The 18,230-nt window shown below is 59.2% G+C and overlaps 1 protein-coding gene across 1 annotated transcript in view; it reads left to right on the top strand.

Moving 5' to 3' along the window:
* Positions 1 to 18,230, top strand: part of SRRM3 (serine/arginine repetitive matrix 3) — a 33,383-nt gene that overhangs the window by 6,295 nt on the left and 8,858 nt on the right. The window contains exons 2-9 of the mRNA XM_035900535.1: positions 7,791 to 8,046; positions 11,356 to 11,457; positions 15,187 to 15,324; positions 15,481 to 15,561; positions 15,961 to 15,990; positions 16,397 to 16,465; positions 16,789 to 16,824; positions 17,612 to 17,662. Coding sequence (XP_035756428.1) covers positions 7,823 to 8,046; positions 11,356 to 11,457; positions 15,187 to 15,324; positions 15,481 to 15,561; positions 15,961 to 15,990; positions 16,397 to 16,465; positions 16,789 to 16,824; positions 17,612 to 17,662 — 731 coding nt within the window. The 5' untranslated portion in view covers positions 7,791 to 7,822. The remainder of the gene's footprint in view (positions 1 to 7,790; positions 8,047 to 11,355; positions 11,458 to 15,186; positions 15,325 to 15,480; positions 15,562 to 15,960; positions 15,991 to 16,396; positions 16,466 to 16,788; positions 16,825 to 17,611; positions 17,663 to 18,230) is intronic.

The following is an 18,230-nucleotide window of genomic DNA, read 5'->3' as shown; positions in this document are numbered from 1 at the left end:
TGGGTGGTGCTGGGGGTGCGGAGGGGGGTGAGGAGCCGGGGGGTAAGCTGCTTTTTTGGGGTGCAGGGGGGTCCCTCCGGGGATGGGGATGTGTCGGGTGCTCACCAGTGCAGGGGGGCTATTGGGGGGCACCCCCCATTCCTCTGCCCTGTGCAGTGGGGAGGCAGACCAGGATGGGGGCAGCGAGCCACCCCTTTTTGGCTCCCACCATGGGGCTGGGAAGGACGGGACGGCAATGAGCCCCCAGAAGACACTGGTGCCTTGTGGGGTGCCATGGGAGATGAGGCCGAGATAACGGCCCCGAAGCCCCTCTCCCTGCTGCACCCACCCCCAGGCCATGCCAGGGAGGGGGCTCTGCAGCTGTGGGTTTGGCCGGTGAGATTTCAAACCCTGCGGGTGTTGCGCGGGGGAAGGAGGGGGCAAGGCTTGGCAGCCAGGGGAGCCTGAGCGGCAGCTCACTTGGCTTCTCTTTGGGCAGCATTTTTCTGCTTCTCCTTCCCAGGTTTGGGAGGTTTGTCCCTGGGGACAGCCAGGCTGTGCCATGCAGGGGGCTGGTGGCAAGGGGTTGGGCCAAGCTCAGAGGGAGCAGGCAGCTTTCAGGGGATGCTGGTTCATTCATCCCCTCTGGAGCAGAGATTCCAGGCTGTGGGTGTTTCTTAGCTTGCCTGTACTCCTGCTGCTGCAGGGGGGGGTCACTTGGGGGCTGGTGGAGTTTGGGGATATCTCAAGTTGATGGCAAATGCCGAGGACCATTTCATGGGGTGCAGGCACTTGTGCCCTGGCTGGTCTCCCTGCCCTGGCGTGTAGGTTCATCTCCATCAGGAGCACGGGGACACCCCAACAGGGGGGATTTTGGGGACAGGAGCGTGTTGTGCTTATGTCCAAACACACAACATCCTCGCTCTGTCCTCTTCTGCCAGCACGGCATCATGTGAGGCCAGCCCTGCATCCCGCCTGCCTCCCCCCTGCACCCCACCTGCCTCCCCCTGCCCCAGGGACTCATTCTGGCAATGTGTGCTGGGAGAGGCAGGGACTTTTGGAGCCAGAAGTTGGGCAGTTTTTAGGGGAACCTTTAGTCCTTGATCACTGCTGCAGATTGCAAGTGGGGCCTTTGCCATGCAGGTGGAGGGGTGCAGGGCTCTTGGCTGGTTTTGTCCCTGGTGCTAAGGAAATGGTGCTTTCCTCCCAGGCAAAGGGTATCCTGCCCTGGGGGCCGGATCCAGCTGAGGGTAGATGTGTAGCAGCAGGTCCCAGGGGCTGCTGGAGTGGGGAGCAGAGAGTGCCCACCCCATGTCTCTGGGTAGGGAGTGCCTGCGGGGTGCAGTTCAGACTGTGGGTTTCAGTCCCAGCTGCTGGGGGTCTGCCAGCTGTGGGGGTCCCTGATCCCAAAGGCCCTTCCTCCTCCTCCCCCCTGTCTCCCAGATCCCGTTTTCCCCGGCCAGGTGGCCCGTGGCTTATATAATGTGCTCAAACCCCGGAATAGCTCCTCCCGTTACACAACCGCCCGCCACGGGGGGGGATCCCCAGCTGGACTCTCCCCCTGCTCCAGCCAGGCTCCCCCCCCCATACCTGCAGTGCTTGGCCCCAGGGGGTTGTTTCCCGGGATTGTGTCCCCAGTGGGGAAGGTGACCCCGTTGTGACAGTCATCGCCCCCCTGCTCCTCTGTGTGCCCATAAATTTCTTTTATTATTATTATTATCCCCGGCTCCCCCCGAAATGGTGCTGGGCCACAGGGCTGCCTGTGCCTCCTCCTGATTCCTTGCCCAGCAAAGCAAATCGCCCAAAGGATGCAAAACCCGGGGAAGTGGCTGTTCCCCCCCTCCATCCTCATCCAGAGATGCTGTTATTTAAGGACCCTCTGGGTTGGTGAAGGTCTGACAGGGCAGTAAGTGCTGCCCGCAGGTCTGCTGGCCACCAGCAAGGGGCAGCTGGTGGCCACGGTGGCCCCAAGGGGGTGGGGAGAGAGTGGCCGGGGGGTGTAGGGCTGGGGGGTCCTGTAGAGGTAGGTACCCATCGCCTGGACCTGCTGCCTCTCTGCTCAGCACGGGGGGGTTTGCTCTGGTCACTTGGATGTGTTTCTCCTCCTTTCTGTCATCCCTGGCTGGGGAATGGGATCACTGCGGGGGTCCTGGGGTCCCCTGGGGATGGTCCCCATCATGGTGTGACCCTGTTCACAACCGCTGTCTTCTAGCTGGAGCTGGGAATGGGGCTTGCTCGAGCTCCCCCGCCAGCCCAAGGGGTTCAGGCTGGGAGGGGGCTTTGGCCGTGGCATTCTGGGGACAGGAATGAAGCCCGGCTCCTTGCCCTCCATCAGGCCCTTTTCTCCCGAGCATCTCCCAGGGCATCTCCTAGGGGAGCTGGTGGATATCCACTGCCCACACCCCTGTGTGGTACCTGTCCGGCGGGGGGGACTGGTCCCCACCCCTGGCTCCCCCATCCCTACATCCCCAAGCTGGGAAGGAGCCTGGTTGCTTAGCAACTGTTTAGCTTCTCCACCAGCCTCCTCATCTATTTAAAAATATATATATATATATATGCACAGACGTAGGTATGCACAAGCAGCAGTAAGCCCTCGCCCAGCTCACGACCCCCCCCAGCCAGCATCCTTATATTCTTTATTAATTGCTTTAAAGTCTGCGAGATGTCAAATTTTGGTCAGGCAGCTAGGGCAAAGGATGCTCCAGGCTTCGGGTAGGGAAAAGCACAGATGGAGGGGCTGGGATGGGTATAACCAGCCCCTTCCTGCTGCCCCTTCCCCTGGGCAGGATCCCTGCTGGCTCAGGGCTGGGAGGCAGTGCTAACAAGCCCCGGACCGGCTATGCTTTTAAAGCCAATTTTGCCTTTTTTTTCTCCTTCTTGGAGGTCTGACTCATGGTTTTTGGCACTCAGGGACTGGTGAAAGGCAGCTCCAGAGAAGGTCAGCCCAATTAACGGCAGCAACCCCGGACTTTTCCTCCTTGTAATTCTGGCCAGGTGTTTAGAGGAGGCCGGCTGCCTTGCTGTGATGTTCTGGTATTTTTTGTGTAGCAACAAAAAAGCCCCTCTCCCAGCTGTGCCCACAGCACGGGCAAAGAGCAGCCTGGGACAGGGCTGTAAACACTTAGGGGACAGGGTTATGATTTTGGTAGGTGGTGATGTGCCCTGATGAGACCGCAGTGGGCAGGGGAACCATGGGGGGCCACCTCTTTTGGCCTCTCTGGTGGGGTTGGAGGGTCCCTGCCTTGGCTGGCTTGTCCCCTGCTTCTTGGGGCTGCACGAGTGGTCCAGGGAGCTGCCATGCTGGGCTCACTGCCTGCATCCCGTGCCTGCATCCCCAGCACATGGGCACTCACTGTTGCCCTGGCTGGTGCAACTGGATGTGGCGAGAATTAATTGAGCACTGGCCAGAGGTGGCTTTAATTAGCACCAAGGTGGTAGAGAGAGGATGACCAGGCACTGTTGTGGCCTTTCCCCACTGAGGGGGGAGATGCTGGGAGCATCCAGGCACTGCCAGCTCCCCGCTGCCATGCCCGCTCCTGCTTGGGAAATGGCTTCATCCGCATTACGGCGTGGCAGGGCCCTGCGGCGGCAGTGGGCAGGAGCGACGGGCAGCTGCCTCCAGCACAGCCCCGTGCCCAGGGTGCTGCGGGCATGGCCGGGGAGCTGAGCAGGGCCCGGGGGGGATAGTCACATAGTCATAGGATGCTCACATAGTCAGATGTGAAGGGGGTTGTTTCTGGGCTTGGAAAAGAAAAGAGCACAAACAGTTTGGTGAAATAACACTTTTTTTTGCTCATTTTCCTTGTTTTCTTCTTTCCCTTCGGGCTGCAGCTCCAATCCCCGAGCTTCCCTCCAAAGCCTGCAGGGAAGGAGCTTGGTTCAAAGCTTGGCTGAAAACCAGCAGCCCCAAAGCCCAGCAGGATGGTGAGGCTGGTCCTTGCACCCCAAGCTGGTGGGGCCTGTCCTGGCTGTGTGTTGGGGGCACAGCATAGTGTGTCTGTTCTTCTGTCTGTCCTGGCCTCCACTGGCCCAGCAACACTGGTGCCCAGGTCCTCTACACCCTGGGTGCGATTCAAGTGTGGCTGGGACCCAGAGTACCAGGCTGGTCCCTGTGCAAAGCATGGGATGGGGATGGAGGATGGAGATGAGGAGGAGAATGGGGATGGAGGATGGGAATGAGGATGGGGGTGGGGGTGGAGGTGGAGGATGGGGATGAGGATGGGGATGGAGGATGGAGGTGAGGAGGGGGATGGGGAGGGGGGAGGGGGAGGAGAATGGGGATGGAGGATGGGAATGAGGAGGAGGATGGGGATTAGGATGGGGATGGAGAATGGGGATGATGGATAGGGATGGAGGATAGGGACGGAAGATGGAGATGGAGGATGAGGATGGGGCAGCTCTGAACATTTCCAAAAGCTCTAATCTAGACAACAGAAAGCACCTGTAAGCTGAAAAGCTGTTTTGACCTCTCCAAGGTGGCATGTGGAGCACCAGTGGGGGAGATCAGGATCCCAAAATGCCAAGGGAAATGGCTTGGGGAAATGGCTCGGCAAAATGGGAAGAGAAAGGATTTGCTCAGGAGTTTCCCCAGCAGGAGAGGGACCCCTTTTGCCCTGGTACTGGGGAGTTGAGCCCTGCTGGGTGGCAGTACCCCAGTGCTGGGGATTAGGGTGGTGGGGATGGGTGCCAGTGTCTGGCTCCAGCCTCATCCTGCAGCCTTTAGGAGTCTGTAGGGACTCGGTGCAGCGCTTGCCCCAAGACACCTCCTCTCCCTCTCGGCGAGGCGGCCGGGCGACAGGCTGCCAGTGCTTGATGATTTGTGGGTAATTACTGCAGATAATGAAATATTTAACTATCGTCTTTATTATCGGGGGTAGCGCTGAGCCAGGCAGGAAGCTGCTGCCATTTGGGCAGGGCCACGCTGCCTTTGCTGCTGGGCTTGGTGCTGGGTTTGGTGCCGGTGTGAGCTGGCAGAGCCGGGTGGTCCCCGTGTGGTGGCCGATGGATGGAGGCTGTGGTGATGATGGCCACCCCATGTCCCTGAGCTGTCCCTTGCAGGTGCAGGGATGCCCCTGTGCAGGGCATCACTGAGGCTCTCCTTTGGGGAGAGGGAGGGCACAGACCCAGCCTGGGGGACATGGGCTCCTCCATGCCCTGGTGCCTTGTCCCCGCTGTCACCAGAGATGTAGGTCTGGCTCCGTTTTCCACCCAGGGCTTTTGCCCATGGCCCGGCTTTGCTATTGATAGCCAGCGGGGGTTTGCGAGTGGTTTTTCTCTTCCTTTGTTCTCCTGCCCATGCTGTGGCTGAGGCGGGGTGGCTGGTGTCAGCTCTCACAGTGGATATTGCTCATGGCTGAGGGGACACCAGGATGCAGTGCAGGTGTGAGGGGGATATCTCCAACCACATCCTTCTTACGGAGACATGGAGTGTTTTCTGGCAGGATTTGTGTGCCTCCCCCACCATGCAGCCCTTACCCGCAGGTACCATCCAGCTCCTGGTTTATCTCACATGCTCCTCTACCTACCTGCCCAGCTCTATATCCCACACACTCCCAAGGCTTCACAGCAATGGATTTACCCACTGCCGTGCTCAGGATAAAATTAATTCCCACTGGGAAAAAGCAAGCAGAGGCTGCGGTGGAAAGCATCCTCTCCTTCCCCCTCTCCTTCCCCGAGCCCCTCGGTGGGTGAAGGGTTCCCAGTGGGGAGCTTCCCCCATTGCCAGATTTCTTTCCTGGTTTTTGGCTTCATGCCGTGATGGGAGAAAGAGGAAGAGGAGCCCCTGAGCCAGGTTTTTCTGTAGCATCTCTCCCATCTCTGGCCCAAGACTACCCTGGGACACAGAGGGGGCTGGGGTCAGGGACACCCTCGGGGTAGGGAGGGCTGAATGGGGCAGCTCCTTGCTGTGGGGTGTCATGGGGCCGGAAATGTGGGTGCTTCCCTGTCTGCTGCAGGCAGGAGCGGTCCAAGGGACCCTGCAGTTGCTCTAACAGGGCCAAGCACCCGGGGGGTGCAGAGCCCCAGCTGGCTCCTGCTACACTGGCATCGTCTCCCGCTGCCTGCTCCTCCTTTCTGTGGCAATAGAGGCTGCTGGCTTCTCTCTGCATGGTAATAATGGGGAAAATAAAGGAAAAAATAAGCCTTGTAATTAAGCAGTCAGCTGCCATCCTCCCCGGGCAGGCTCGTCAGGAGATAAATATATGCATGGGGCAGCCTGTGGCAGCAGGAAAGCCAGGGGTGTCCCTTTGGGATGCCGCAGGGTGGGAGATGCCTTCCTGCTGGGCTGGGACCCCTGCCACCCTGGGGAGGGCTCGGAGGTTTTTTCTCTCCTCAAACAGCAGAGAAATGTCCTCAAAGATTCTTGCAGGCAATCTACGCTCCCACCCCGGCTCTGTCCCACCTGGCACGGCTATGGAAAGCTCTGAACTGCCTGAGCGGCGAGCCCTCCCTCGGCTTGAAACAGTGCAGATCAATCCGTGGTCCATCCGTCCTGCCTTCATGCCCATGCCCGGCTGAGGGATCCCTCCTTCCCTGAGCCAGCTTTTGGGCCCATCCTCCTTGGGCAGCGTGTCAGACACCCTGGGCATCACAGCAAGGGTCGGCCCCATGGGTGCTGCTTCCCGCGTAGGGAGAGGGATGTCTGTCCTCTAACCGCTCCCTGTAGCAGCCCCTGAGGTGCAATGTTCAAGCAGCACCCATCCTCAGAAAAGCCTCTCCAGCAGGGTCCCTGGGCTGGAAACAGCCAGGAGAAGCAGCTGCTGACAAAAGCTGTGTCTCTGAGCCCAAAGACAGCTTGGAGAGCGAGGGAGGGTGCTCTGCTTTCACCCCCAAACATTTATCTTTGTGTAGGACTTTGCAGGAGAAGCATTTGGGGGAGCCCCCGGTAAAGCCCAGGTGGTGCCTCTGCAGCCTGGCTGCCTCTGGTAATTAAGGCAGCGGATCTCCAGCAGGAGCATCCCGTGCTGGGGAGGGGACCAGTGCTTTGGGCAAGGGGGCTGGGGCATCTCAGGATGGGGAGACCGAGGAACAGGCACTCAGCTGTGCACCTGAGGTCGCTGAGACAGGGTTGTGTCTGTCTGGTTGATCCAGGAGATTTGGGAGCATCGCATCCCCCAGGCTCAGCGCAGCAGTGCCACTCAGGAACGGTTGTCCTCTTCCATGGGGTTATTTTTGGAGCCAAGTGAGGACACATTGACTGTGGTGGCTGAGGAAGGAGGCAGGGACGTGTGAAGGTGAAAGAGCAGGGAGGAGGCAGGCGGGCAACAGTGTGATGCTGCTGCTTGGACGGGGAAGCAGCCGGTGGGAAGCTGGCCTGAACGTTGAGATCTCCCATGGCCGCTTCCCTGCGCAATGGGGTATCCAAGGTCTTTGGGTCCATCCCCTTGCTGGCTGGGACAGTGCCCAGGATGTCCCAAGAGGGCTATGAGGATGGATGCTGGCAGCGGGGTCCATGGGACTCGGAGGGACCCCTGCCTGCATGTCCTGCTGCTACCATATGGCTCCAGGTGCCACAGACCCATGCTTTGCCAGGCTTTCCCCAGTACAAGGCTGGCACAGAGCATCCTCCTCCCTTTCCCATGAGCGATGGGAATAGTCCCAGCCTTGCTTTGCAGATGGGGAAACTGAGGCAAGGGGCAGGAAGGGCGCTGGCAGAAGACCCAGATCTCAGTCATCATCCTCATCAACCTGTATCCCCACACCTCTTTTGAGACAAATTTTGCCTTCAGGTCCTGGTGGGATCCCCTCATTATCACGGAGCGAGAGGGAAGCCAGGGCAGGGACTGACCCCCAACTCTTTCTCTCCCTCCCAGGCGCTGCTGGCGGTGAGGCCACCCACGCCACCATGGCTCTCTACAACAACGGGGCTGATGTGCCTTCGCCCCAGGAAGCCTCCAATGGCTTCTCGCAGCCTGGTGCCTCGGGTACGTGGCACAAGGGTGAGGAAGAGGTGCGGCTGGTAGAGCCCAGCCTGGTGAAGAAGGCTCACCGGGAAATCCTGGACCATGAGCGCAAGCGGCGGGTGGAGCTGAAGTGCATGGAGCTGCAGGAGATGATGGAGGAGCAGGGGTGAGTGGCGGGGGCTTGGGGCTGGGCTGGAGATGGACCCTGTGGCTTGGGATCCTTTTGACCCACTTGTACCTCATTCTCCCCCTTTTTCCTCCCTGAAAAAATACCTCAATGTGGCAAATATCCCCAGTTGGATGTAAATCCACTTTTGGGTGTATTGGACAGCTTTGGGGTGGACTGGTGGGTTGGTTTGTGAAGCTAAATGCCTCCAAGAAACGCAGACCTAAGAGTGCATCCACACACATGTTGGAGGCTCGCTCCAGCACCTCCGCTTGGAAATCTGGGCTCCCAACGCATTGTGCTGGGCAAGTGGAGGCAGGAAGGGGGCAGCCATCACTACTGCCTGGCCCGTGGCCCACGTGCCTGGGATGGGAGATGGTCCTTCTCTGTCTCTCGTGTTGGGGAGATGAAGGAGAGCTGTGGTGGAGGCTGCTTTAGTGCTTCAGTTTGTCCTGCCTTCCTTCTCTCCCCCCAGTTTTGGGGTGAGAGGATCCCCCCAGTCCTGCCGTGCCCCTGGCTGTGCACCCTGAGCTGTTCTGCAGCCTTTGCTCTGCCCCGGGGAAGCAAAGGGCTGGGGGAAAGCCAGCTGGAGAACATCCCTGCCTGGGATGCCAGTGAGGAGACCCCCATCTCTGCCAGACCCATGGCCATGCTGACGGCTGCCCCACAGCTCCGGCACCAGCTGAACAGCCTGATCCCCCTGACAGCTCGCTAAAAGCTGATGGATGGAGCAAATTCTTCGGCACATGCGGGTAGACGGGGACTGGTATCAGCTGGGGAGAAGGAAAATGGATTGAGGGAAGGCTTCGCCAAGGCTTTCATTAAGAGCGCAAGCGTGACCTAGAATTAAATTGTCTCACAGAGACTGGAATAATGATTGTGCCTAATTTGTCGTTATGGAAATAAATAAGGCTGACCTGGCGCCTTGGGGAGCCCAGAGCCTCCTGTCGAGTTCCCGCGCCCTACTAGGGATCTTACTACTAGTAGTATCATTACTGCGATGGGTAATAGCAATGCTGCAGTCGGTATTGTTGTTATTGCTATAATTGCCTTTGCTATTATTAAGGCTATTAATAATGGTGATGACGGTGATACACTGAAATGATAGCATAATTACAGTAATAATCTTGGTCAACCTGGTTAATCCTCTGCCTGCTCTTGCCCCCCACAGGAGGCTTTCTGGGAGGGCTTGAACGGGAAGCGCTTTGGACCCCTGAGGTTTCTGCCTGGGCTGGGGGCTGCATCCTGGCTGCGGCCTTGGGGGAGTTGTTGGCAAGGGCAGGGCCCCCCTGATGAACGGGTGTGACAGCAGAGGAGGTTTTGCGGGGATTTAAACTCTCCCTTGTTTCCTTAAATTCGGATGGCTCCTCCTGCCTGCACTGTACCCGGCTGCTGCTCACTCCAGGCTGTCTGCGCCGTTATGCCCTGCCTGCAGGTTGGGTTTCTTTTCCAGAAAAGAAGCGTCAGCAATTTTTCTTTCTTTCCCAAACCCATTATATGTGTTAAATGCAAAACCCAAATCCCTCCACCGGGGGTTACAAGCAGCGCTGGGAGGTGCAGGAGGGAAGGGGCTGGCCTTCAGGCAGGCTGGCTCCTGCCTCCATCACAGGATCGCAGGGTTCAGCGGGGGTTCCTCGCCTTGGCCTTGCCCCCCACAGATTTGCTAACAGCCCAGCCGCAGTGGCCCATCTGTCACCTCCCATTTGGCCTCGTGTCCCCTCTCCAAGAGCATCGGCTGCATCCATAATACGCTGCAACAAATGCTTGTTTTCTTGGGCGGACATCTTCCTGCTGCCGCTGGCTGGCTGATGCCCATGGGATGGCCAGGGCCGGCAGCTCCATCCTCACGGGACAGCCACGCTCTGCCTGACTGGACGGGGCTCTGAGCAACCTGATCTAGTTAGCGGTGTCCCTGCTCCTGCAGGGGGTTGGACTAGATGACCTCTAGGGGTCCCTTCCAACCCAAAACATTCTATGATTCTATGATTCTATGATTCTATGACTGGCTGCACTGGTGGTGAGGGTACAGTGCAGAGCAGCATTTGGGGGTGCTGCCCTCTTCTTGGGACCCCCCAGGCAGGGTGCAAGGTGAGAGAAAGTGGCTGGGGCTGCCTCCGTGCCTGGTTAGCCGCCCTCCTCCTGCACAGGAGTCCTGGCCAGCTGGGGAATTAATGAGAGCCTTTCAGAGCAAATGAGCTTGTTAATATTAATTCCCCTCTTCTCTCTGCTCCCCTCTGTGGGCATGGCAGGGCTGTGGGTGCTGCCACATGCCCCTCCACACCCAGGGGCACCCACGGTGCTGCGCAGGGCATCACCATACCCAGCATGGGCTCTGCAAGGTGCCAGCCTCAGGGACCACAGGGCTTGGCTGGGCTGTGACACCCAGTTTTCTGGGTTTGTTAGTGGCAATGCTGATGGGACGTGATGGCGAGGATGGACCATGAGCAGCCCCTGTAGACGATGTGGCTGAGAACAGGGATGCACGCAGAGCCTGTCCCCTTCCCTCCCGGAGCAGCAGGGTGGCAGTGACACAGGACAACACAGGGCCTCTCTCCCTTTGCCCTGTCCCCAGGGATGGTGCTGAGAGCACCACGGCTCACTCCTCCACATCCCTCTGTTTGGATGGTTTTGTTCGATGAGGGATGCTCGGGTGTCCTTGTGCAACCACGGGATGCAGCGCAGGACTGCCCGTCCAGGGCTGTCACCCGTCCCTCCCCAGGGACGCCTCAGGGACGGCTGGAGTGCCGTGTTTTGCCGCGGCTGTTCTCAGATGCCAGGGACAAAGTGATTAGTGTCTCTCATTAATAACCCTGCAGCAGCCTGAGTCAGCATTCAGCATTAGCGCAGAGCTGGCTCGGCTGCCGGGGCCCTGGTGCAGCGCGGGGATGAGCAAGGGAGGCTCGCAATGGGACAGAGGCACCGGGTGCGAACCCCCACCTCAGCTGCAATGCTGGCGCTGCCGAGGGAGTTCAGCGGAGATGTGCAGCAGGGGGGGAATGGCAACGTCATGGTCATCCTCTTTTTTTCTTTTTCTTCCTCTTCTTTTATCCTCTTCCTGATGTCCATTCCTCTGCCAAGCACTGCTGAGAGGGGCAGGCAGGAGAAAGGAGGGCATGGAGGGTGGTGGCAGGGGACCAAGCGGAGGGACCTACTCTCCTCCAGACCCTGATGATGGTCACCATGCCACTTCTCCTTCTGACAGACCTCTCAGGCCACATGTCTCTCCTGAAGGTATGGAGGTCCTCAGCAGGTCCCTGGGGAGCCCACGCTCCCACCATGGCAGCCCTGACCGCATCTTTGCCCATCCAGGTACTCCGAAGAGGAGATCCGGCAGAAAGTGGGGACCTTTCGGCAAATGCTGATGGAGAAGGAAGGCGTGCTCACCAGGGAGGACCAGCATGGCCGCCAAATGTAAGTGAAGCAGCTCCGAGTCGGCCCGTCTGTGCATCCTGTAGGTCCCTCATCCCAGAGAGGCACATCCCAGATTGCCTCCGAATATCGAGGGATGGATGGGTGGGTGGATAGATGGGTGAATTGATGCAGAGAGGGCATATATATATAGGGATGGATGGGCATAAAGAGGGTATATAGGGCTGGAGGGGGGGCTGGAGGGATGGTTGTTTGGATCATTGGTTGTTTGGATCACTGGTTGTTTGGTTGGACGGATGGTTGGTTGATGGTTGGTTGATTGGTTGGTTGGAGGCAGGGTTTGCCTTTCTGAAGCAGGATCCTACCTCTGGAGAGGTTAGAGGTTATCCTGCACTGGTCTTTTGGAGACCTCAGAGTGCTGTATAGAGAGGCCAGAATTCCAATGCTGCTGTAACAGATGATGAAACCGAAGCACAGAAGATCTCGATGCTTGGCTCACCCCATCAGCCTCTGGCAGAGACAAAGCTGCAGGTTTGCTGTGCCTCATCTCTGCCTGCTTCTGCCTCTTTGGGTCACCTCTCCTGCTCTCACCAGGGCTGAAACTGCAGCTTCTGCCTCCAGCCAGGCAAGGGCACTGATCTCCAGTCCTTGCTCTTAACCCCATAATGCAGAATAGTCCTCCTGTCTCCAGGCGTGAAGCTGGGGTAACTAAGCTTGGCTGGAGATGGTTTGGGAGGTTGGCTGCTCTTCTGTAACCCTGGTAATATTGGTGTTAGCAATAATAATCATTAATAACAGTAATAATCAGTGGAGTTACAAGGGACCCAGGCTGGATAAGCAGGGCTTGAGCTTGCTTTGCATCTGGGTAGACCCAGAGCTTGCGTCTCCATCAGGCTGGTGTAACCCCAAGGAGCCCCATGGAATAAGCTTCTCCAAGGAGCTTCTGCCCCATGCCTCTGCCTCCTGATGACTCCTCATGCTGCCTGGTCCCTGGGGGCTGCTTCTTGCCCCAGGGGAGCTTGGGGCTCAGGTTAGGTGTTCAAAGCAGCCCAGCTCCTGCTGGGGATGTGCCACTCGCTCCTCCTGCCCTGTGCTGAACTGTCTCTAGCCTTGCAAGGGTCCGCCCTGGCTCGATGATGATTTATCTGCACGATGCTTAATGGCCCAGGCAGCATGGCTGGCCTGGCGCGCACCATCCATCAGCCTGGAAACCAGGTCACTTGGGACAGGAATAGATGCTGCAGGTTCACTGAATATTAATGCTTCATTAGGGTCAGGAAATCAGGGCGAGGGGGGAGGCAGGGAAGCCGTGGCGGCAGGGAGAGCCCACCTTCCACTGCTCTGCCGGCATGCTGGGCAGGGAGGCACATGGCTTGGCTGTACCCAGCCTGGGATGGGGCGCATGGCCCTGGGGCAGCATGAAGCATTTGGTCCTTCTCCGGGCAGGAAAAAAACAGGCATGGGAAAAAAAAAACCCAAAACAACCTGCCCGGGTCACTGAGCATCAAGTCAAGGTGTTAACAAGTGGCCTTTGCCTGTGGGGGCATGCGTCATCTCCAGGGCATCTTCCCGGGCAGGCTTGTTAGGACTGGTGCTGTAACAAGCTCATAGGGAAGCCAAAGGTGGGTTAAGGTTACCCAAGCAGCCCTAGCTGCCACCTTTGCAGGCTTGCTTTTGCAATAAGAAGGGTAATCATTAAAGATTAGCCTAGAGGCTATAAATAATAGTGCTGAGCTGGAAAGAGCAGTCTCAAAGCAGAGGATTGCTCGAAGGAGAGCAAAGCCGAAGGCGCTTGGAGGAGGCTGGTAGGAGCTGGGTCCAAAGGAGGTGGTTCCTCATGCAGTGGGGACCTGAGCTGCTGAAGTCCCTGCCAAAGGATATCCTGGGTGCAAAAGCTCTGTGCTGGTTGAAGAGGCTGGACAAGGGAGTTAAATAAACTTTAAATAAAGAGCTCCATGCCTTGCGGCGGCTGAGAGAGTACTCAGCAAAACATCTCATGGGCTGGTCTGGCTCCAGCACCTCTCTAGACTTTTACAGCTCAGTCTTTGATTGCCAGGACTATGAGTCTGAACCAGCTGCTCTTGCTTCAAAGCAGATGCGAAAGCTCAGCATCATCTGCAAAACTCCCCAGGGGAAACTGAGGCACTGAGCAGAGTCGTGACCACCTGAGTCCCCGTCCTGCTCTCTGTGCTCCTCCAGCTCCCGCCCCTGTGCATACGCAGCCTGGCAATACTGCCCCGTCCCCAAGGAATAACTGCTTGACAGACAGGCTGGTGGGATTGAAAACAAACTCAAGCGTGTGCCGGGCAGGGAGAGATAATTGGGGCAGCACAAGCCCATCTTGAGCCGCTGAGCATGGCTAATGGGTGAGATGCTGGCAGCAAGCTCTGGCATGGAGCACTGCCTGCTCACGGAGCAGAGAGTCCAAGAGGGAATTATCCCTGCTTGCTCCTCTCTTTTCCTCTTTTCTCCCCCCTCCCATGGTTGGGTGGGTGGTTGAAAGGCCGTTACTGCCCTTGGGGCATGGCCAAGGCAAGATTCACTTGGAGAGGACCCAGAAAGCCATGGCTGCGGCACAGAAGGGAGCCCAAGAACCGCTTGAGCGATCACCCGTGGTCAGGAGGAGGATGCCTCACTTCTAGTTTTGGGCCAAACCATTTTTAATTGGGTTAAACAGACCAGGACCTGCCTGCGGCCAGGGATGCCAACACGTACAGCTCTCGGATCTGCTGTCTGGGGCTGGGAGCATCCATGGCAGGGCTGCCAAGGGACTGGTGCTGTGGGGGCTGCGCTTCTCCACCAGCATCCCTGGCCACATGCCCCCAGGCTGGGAACGGCAGAGGAGCCCACATCGGGTTTCGGAGGGCAAATCTTCCTTGGGAAGCAAGTGCCCGGGCTGACACCCTGCAGGCACGGCCCCATCCACCACGGTTCCCTCCAGATCACCTGGATGGCTGCGTCCCTCCCAGGGTGAGATGTCCTACATCTCAGGTTGATGCTGTTCCTGAGGTTGATGGCAGAGGAGGACCAGGGAGGTTGGGGATGGCAGGGAGAGGCTGGGCAGGGGACTCCCGGGTCCCTCCTGCTTGCCTGCTCCAGCTGCCAGGCCTCCGCCAAGCCCTGCCCACAGCCCCGGTAGTCAATGGCAACCTCCCGCCGGTTTCCATGGCAGCGGGAAAAATTAATGCTGACGAAGTGGCTCAGAAGGGAGAGGAGACCCAGGTGGCTTCAGGCCCGATGTCCCCCCATCCCATCTTGGCTGGCTCAGGGGCCACATCACCCATCACCTGCCTGAAGCCAGCGGCACACTGAGGCATCAGCCTCAAAGCCCAGATCATCCTGGGCAGCTCCCGCCAGCAGGTGGATAATCCCCCGAATCCCTCGAACCTCCTGCCAGCTCCTCTCGCCCTAATCCAGCCCCACCACCTCCCTGGGCTGACCCCAGCCCCCGGCTCAGCCCCAGCACTGCCAAAAGGGGGAGATGGTGGCCCAAGCCCCACAGTGTGCCATGCCAGCCTGGCAGGGATTTACTGCAGGGACAGGAGCTCCAGGAAGACCCTGAGAAGACCCCCACCATGCGGTGGCACCATGGGGTTTTGCTGCATGTGACCTCAGGTGATGTGACCAAGGTCCCCTGGGATGCTGTGGTGGAGGGGCTGTCCCCCAGCTCCTGCTGCTGCACCAGGGCTTCCCCAGGCTTTCCCCTAGCTGCTCCAGTGGGAAATGGGGGTTGGGAGCCCCGAATTAATCCTGTGCTTCCTCCTTCCACAGTGTGATAGAGAACCATCATGGGGCAGATGGGGAGGAGTACGCGGTGGAGTACCCCGTGGACTACGGCGAGGGCTGCCTGCTGCAGTGCGATTGCTCAGCCGAATGCTACCGTGAGGACAGCAGCCACCGCGAGTACAGGTCCGGCCGGAACCACAGCAGGGATTTTGGGGAGTGGGTGTGCACAGAGTGGGATGTCTCCCTGCCTGCCAGGTCTCCACTGGGGGACACGGGGGCCAGGAGAGCCTGGGGCAGTCATCCTTTCTTCCCCTGACCCTGTCTGCCTTCTCCTCACAGGCTGAAAAGACGCTCAAGCAGCTCCATCTCTCCTCCACCCAAGAAGAAAAAGAAAAAGAAATCAGGTCACCGCCGGAGCCGGTGAGTCCCTGGATGTCCCCATGCTGTCCCCTCTCCTGGGAGGCTCACCCTTTCCCTAGGCTCTGATGGGGCAAATCCCCCCACTTTGGGGGGCAGCACACCCCCAAGTGTGCACCCTCAAGAAGTGAAATGCATCTGCACGTGCTGGTGGTGCAACATGCACACATGTGTGCACACATGCACAGTGCCATCAGCCGACCCAGCTGCACACACTGGTGGGACCTTGCCCAGTCCATGCTGGGAAGGAGCTGGCTGCCACAGGGCACAGCACCGGGAAGGATTTGGCTCCCTGAAGGGTCTGGCTCTGTCCACCCACTGGTCCCCTCCCCAGTTGGTGCTGGCTGGCTGGGCAGGATGCTGTCCCTAATGTGCCTTTCTTCTCTGCCTTCCCCACGGCAGCAAAAAGAGGAAACCCGGCTCGGAGCGCAGGTGAGTGCCTGCTGGGCTGGGTGGGCTGCGGGGTCCCCGTTGGTCATGCAGGGCACCGGGCATGGGCTGGCCTCTGCCACCCACTGTATCCCTCTGAAAGCCCAGTGGGAACTGCCCACCCTGCTGGAGGCTGCGGAGCCCACGAGGTGGCAATGGGACACAGCGGGATTCAGGTGCTCCAGCATCAAAGGCAGCCAGAGCCCTCCTGCTAAAAGCCCATTTCTATCCTCAACCCCAAATCCCCCAAGAAATAATCGCTGTGCAATGTTCCTGCATCCCATGGGTGGTCCAGGGGAAGCAGGGTGCTGGGGGGTGGCAGGACGGGGCTCTCCTGGGCCACAGGGATGGGGCTGGGAGGTCCCTTGCTCCCCCCTCAAGGGCACCTACTTTCCCCCCCGCCCCCCAGCTGCGACAGCTCTTCACCCATCCGCAAGGAGAAGAAAAAGAAGACTGGAAAGAAACACAGACGTGACAGGTAGGATGGACACCACATCAGGCTGGGGACAGCGGGGCTGGATGGGGACAGAAAGGGCTGGCTGGGGACAGAAGGGACTGTTGGGGACAGTGGGGCTGGGTGGGCCTTGAACTGGGGTGGGATGGAAGCACGGATAGGGATGGATGCTGAGGGCTCTTTATGGGGCCATCACCTCCTCACAGCAGCTGTCACCTGCCCCATCCAGCCCCATCTTGGGGCCACCCCTCCACCCTTGTCCCCATCCCCTGGGGCTGCCTGGCCTTCACTCCCCGCTGGCTGGCTCAGTGTGTCTCCTTCATCTCTGCCTCCTCTTCATCCCTCAGGTCTGAGTCGGGGTCACGGAAGAAGAGAAGACACAGGTGAGAGTGATGGCTGCTGGGAGCCACCCCACTGCCACCAGCCTTGGCAGCCAGCTTCTGCCGTCAGGGACCCCCTGTCCCCTGCCCTCCCGCTGTCCCCATCCCCTCCACCCATGGGGACGGACCCCATGCCACCCGGCAGGGGATGGACCCATTGGGCATGGTGGGTGTGAGTATGGACTGCCATCACCCGCTGTCCATCTGTCTGTCCCTCACCTGGTGAGTGTCCCCCCTCACCCCCATGGACAGCCACCACTGGGTATCCCCCACTCTTGGAGGTGGCACTGGGTGCCTACAGGGTCCCACACAGCCCCAAATCCTCCCTCAGGTGAGAAGGGGTAATGCTGGGCAGCTGTGGCCAGGGCAAGCCCCGGCTGTGCCCTGCTCTGTGGATGCCCTCAGATGGCACTGCTATTTTAGGGTGAAAGAAGTAAAAAACAGGCAAAGGGTGTCCAGGTGGGCAGTGGGGCTCAGGGGAGGCTGATGGAGGGGCAAGGTGAGCAGAGAGGTGACAACAGGCCTGAGCCCTGTGGATGCCGAGCAGAGCCAGTCCTCCCTTCCCACTGCCACCCCCTCCCATCCAGCCTCGCTGACCGGCATGTGCACCCCACGGTCCCCCCAAAGACAGCCGGGCCCCCCACCATGGTTTGAACCTTGGTGGAGCCCAGGTCCTGGCAGGTCATCCCCATCGCTCCTCCTGCAGCCTCGGTGGCTTGCGGGGGGGACAGGGAAGCTCCCCAGGTGCTGCCCACACTCCAGTCTCTTCAGCTTGTGGCTCTTCCCCCAGGTCCCGGAGCCCCAAGAACAAAAGGAAAGAGAAAAACAAAGAGCGCAAGAGGTGAGGGGCTGGGATGGCGGGGGGAGCGGGGCGGTGTGCCCCCTGCGTGTCCCCCCTCCCCGGCTCTCCTCCGATGACAGCGGCTCCAAATCCCCCGGCAGGTAGGAGCAGCCCGGGACCCCCACCACCAGCGGCCCCCCAGCCTCCATTTCAGGGGCAAGGAGGAAGGTGGCAGAGATGTCTCCGTGGTGGGGACCCTTATGGGATGGAGGGCAGGGAGATGGGTGGCAGAGGTGTTCCCATGATGGGGACCTTTGGAGATGGAGGGTGGGGAGGCAGGTGGCAGAGGTGTCACCGGGATGGGGACCCTTATGGGATGGAGGGCATGGAGGTGGGTGGCAGAGATGTTCCCACAATAGGGACTGGACACGTCGGGGGTGAAGGGAGCAGGACGGTGCTGTAGGGGCTGTGGGAATGCAGTGCCCGGCTGGGGTTTCAATTTTGAACTAGAGAAAGCTCAAACCACCAATTTCCACCCTGTTTCTTGCATCGGCAAACCATGCCCCACCATCTCAGCCTGGGCTTGCAGCCAGCAGCCCTGCCAGAGCCGGGTGAAGGGCAATGCCCT

The sequence above is a fragment of the Egretta garzetta genome, unplaced genomic scaffold (assembly GCF_000687185.1).
Source record: "Egretta garzetta isolate BGI_Z169 unplaced genomic scaffold, ASM68718v1 scaffold108, whole genome shotgun sequence".
Lineage (NCBI taxonomy): Eukaryota > Metazoa > Chordata > Aves > Pelecaniformes > Ardeidae > Egretta > Egretta garzetta.
This window is presented reverse-complemented; position numbering and strand designations above follow the sequence as displayed.